This window comes from Clarias gariepinus, chromosome 5 (assembly GCF_024256425.1).
Source record: "Clarias gariepinus isolate MV-2021 ecotype Netherlands chromosome 5, CGAR_prim_01v2, whole genome shotgun sequence".
NCBI lineage: Eukaryota > Metazoa > Chordata > Actinopteri > Siluriformes > Clariidae > Clarias > Clarias gariepinus.
Genome location: NC_071104.1, coordinates 40,385,724 through 40,388,715, shown reverse-complemented (window position 1 = coordinate 40,388,715; position 2,992 = coordinate 40,385,724). Strand labels below are relative to the sequence as shown.

The following is a 2,992-nucleotide window of genomic DNA, read 5'->3' as shown; positions in this document are numbered from 1 at the left end:
CATGGACATCAAGCTTTTTATTCAGAACAACGAGTCACTTCAAAAACACCATCACGCTAAAGGATCAGTGTGAGCTACTGTTTCTTTAATAAATAGATCAACAGCAAAAAATTAAAGGAAAAAGAATAAGTGCAGACACACGTTTAAACTATGTACACCATATTTACAGTGTGAGAGAACACACACACACACACACACACACACACACACACACACACACACCTCATGTACACTAGGAAGCAGGTGATTTGTGCTCTAACTGACTAAAGACTGAACTGGAATCTAAACCTAAAGGATAAACCTATGATTTTAACAGATTTCACTAGTAAACAGTTATACATTCATGTGAAAAAAAAAACATCTGGATTGTAGCTTTTGGCTAATCTTTGCTAACATTAACTAATTGCAGCTAATAAACAAAAAAAGGTTTTCTGTTTTAAACCAAATTTGCATTGGTTGTAAAACTCCGCATTGTTATAAAACCGTGAGTCTAAACACACGTTAAAGTCCAACATATCCAAAAACAAACTGAATTGCTGACATACAAAATGTCTTAGCTTGCCAAGAAATTTTTTTTTGCAGATAAATATAACAAATGAATACAGTGTTTAAACTATTTTACATTGTGCACTTAAAAAAATTGTGTAGTTGTTTAAAAAAAAGTTTAGTCCTTTTGGTCATGGAGGTGAGTGTCAACTTCAGATGCTTTAAAACCTGTCCAAACAGTCTGATAGAGGAAGAAAAAAAAAGCAGTACGAGTTCCTCTGTGCTAACTGGAGAGGACGCTGGAGGACTCGGACTCGGTGGACACCGAGGACACGTGTCCTCGCTTCTTGGTGAGGACCTTCTGGCTGGACCTGCTGTTGATGCTCAGGGCGTTCCGTGCCGATTTGCTGAAGCGCACCCCCAGGAAGGCGTACAGGATGGGGTTGAGGCAGCAGTGGAAGTACGCGAGCGCCTCTGTGATGAGGATCCACTTCTGCAGCACACGCTCCAGATAGCATCCGGCCGAAATCAGCTTGATCATGACCAGCGTGTCCACCAGGATGCCGGCGCAGTAGGGCAGCCAGCAGACGAAGAAGCACAGCACCAGGATGATGGTGGTCTTCAGAGCCTTCCTCTTCAGCGTCTGGCCCTTAGAGCCTTTTGAGAGCTTGGAGATGATGATGCAGTAGCAGATCAGGATGACCAAACCGGGCAACACGAATCCCACAAGGATGTGCTGGAAACGGAACACCGCCTTCCACGTCGTGTTGTTGTCGCTAGGGTAGAAGCGATCGCAGATGGCATGAGTACTGGTTTGCTCGACTTTAGCAAACACCAGATCAGGAACAGTGAGGAGCATGGCCGGGAGCCAGACCCCCACGTAGATCACGCGCTCGGCCAGGAGCTTCCTCGTCGTCTGGCTGTTTGTCGCGCGTACTACGGCTAAATACCGATCCAGGCTGATGAAGGCGAGGATGAGGACGCTGCTGTACAGGTTCACGGTGTAGATCATGTTCACGGCGACGCACATAAACTTCCCAAAGTACCACGAGCTCACGGCGTCCACGGCCCAGAACGGCAGCGTCAGCACGAACAGTAGATCGGCCACCGACAGGTGCAGCCTGTACTTATCCGTCATGTTTTTGGTCTTCTTCTGAAATCCCATCACCAGCACCACCAGTCCGTTTCCCACAATTCCTAAAATGAAGATGATTCCATAAACAGCGGGGAGGAAGTACTTTTGGAAGTCCTGGTTGCCCGGGATATCACAAACCTCCTCCATGTCTTCCAGATCCATGCCAGATCCTTCAGAGCCGTTCATGAGGTCCATGTCAAATACGTAGGTCTGTTGGGGAAACACACACACACATGGGTTAGGTACTGTCAGGCGGCAGAAAGGGGAAAAACTGCATTGAGTATTTAAACAAATGAGCGGGAATTTCTTAACATTCACACATCCTCTCTCGTGCTCTCTCGAGATTTAAAGATTGCTCTCTCTCTTACACACACACACACACACACAAAAAGTCACTATATCTTTGACTTCAACTAAATGTCTGTACTCTTTTATGTTATATACATTTGTTTGTTTTTGCTCTTTCTATACTATTCTCTCTTTTTTGTTATTCACTCCTGTTATTTTCTTCTGACTTATTTCTCACTTTTGGCAATACGAGTGTAAATATCTGGCATGACAATAAAGCACATTTATATCACATTTATATCACATTTATATCTTGAATCAGAAAGAGAGAAACAAGTTCTTTAACCCCAAAAATACATTTAAAAGTGTTCCCGATGTCTTTCTGCAATAAATAATAATAATAATAATAATAATAATAATAATAAAGTCTAAAAACTGCTCACACTTACCTCATAGACAGACATGATGCTCACACTCAATCCACTGTTCATAACCTCACACACACTCTCAGTCTCATGCACACACTCTCAGCTTTTCAGTATGAATTAGTCAGGTAGACAGCTTTTATAGGACCATGCTCAAGGACACGCCCAGTGCTCATATTAATATTCATGATGTGGGCGGGGCGTGTTCGTTGGCGCGCGGCGCTTTGATGAACCCTACAGGAGCAAGAGAGCAATTAAAACCCCCTCACACACACACACACACACACACAGAGAAAACAATGTTTACAAGTATAATATACTATAAAGTTATGTATATATATATATATATTAGATCAATTACGTTCAATGATAATTAATATTTATTTATTTGTTTTATTATATATTTATTATATTCTCTAACATAAATCAGGTATATATTGATTTAAAGGTGTAAAGGTGTGTGTTATATGTGACACACACACACACACACACACACACACAAAGGCGCATGCACATTACACAATGAATCCCAGCATGATGTTTATAAAGTTCATTACATTATAATAATTTAACATAATTAACTATTATTGCATTAATTGGGATGATGATGATTATTTATAGTTATTATTCTGTTGGAGATGATTTGTGTTCAGTGACC

The 2,992-nt window shown here is 41.4% G+C and overlaps 1 protein-coding gene across 1 annotated transcript; it reads right to left on the bottom strand.

Annotated features, from left to right (window-relative positions):
- Positions 1 to 2,449, bottom strand: cxcr4b (chemokine (C-X-C motif), receptor 4b). Its single transcript, XM_053495702.1, has 2 exons — positions 2,359 to 2,449; positions 1 to 1,831 (listed from the first exon to the last, which is right to left on the bottom strand). The coding sequence occupies exons 1-2, from the start codon at positions 2,398 to 2,400 to the stop codon at positions 770 to 772; spliced, it is 1,104 nt and encodes a 367-aa protein (XP_053351677.1). The 5' UTR covers positions 2,401 to 2,449; the 3' UTR covers positions 1 to 769.
- Positions 2,450 to 2,992: the final 543 nt, after the last annotated feature.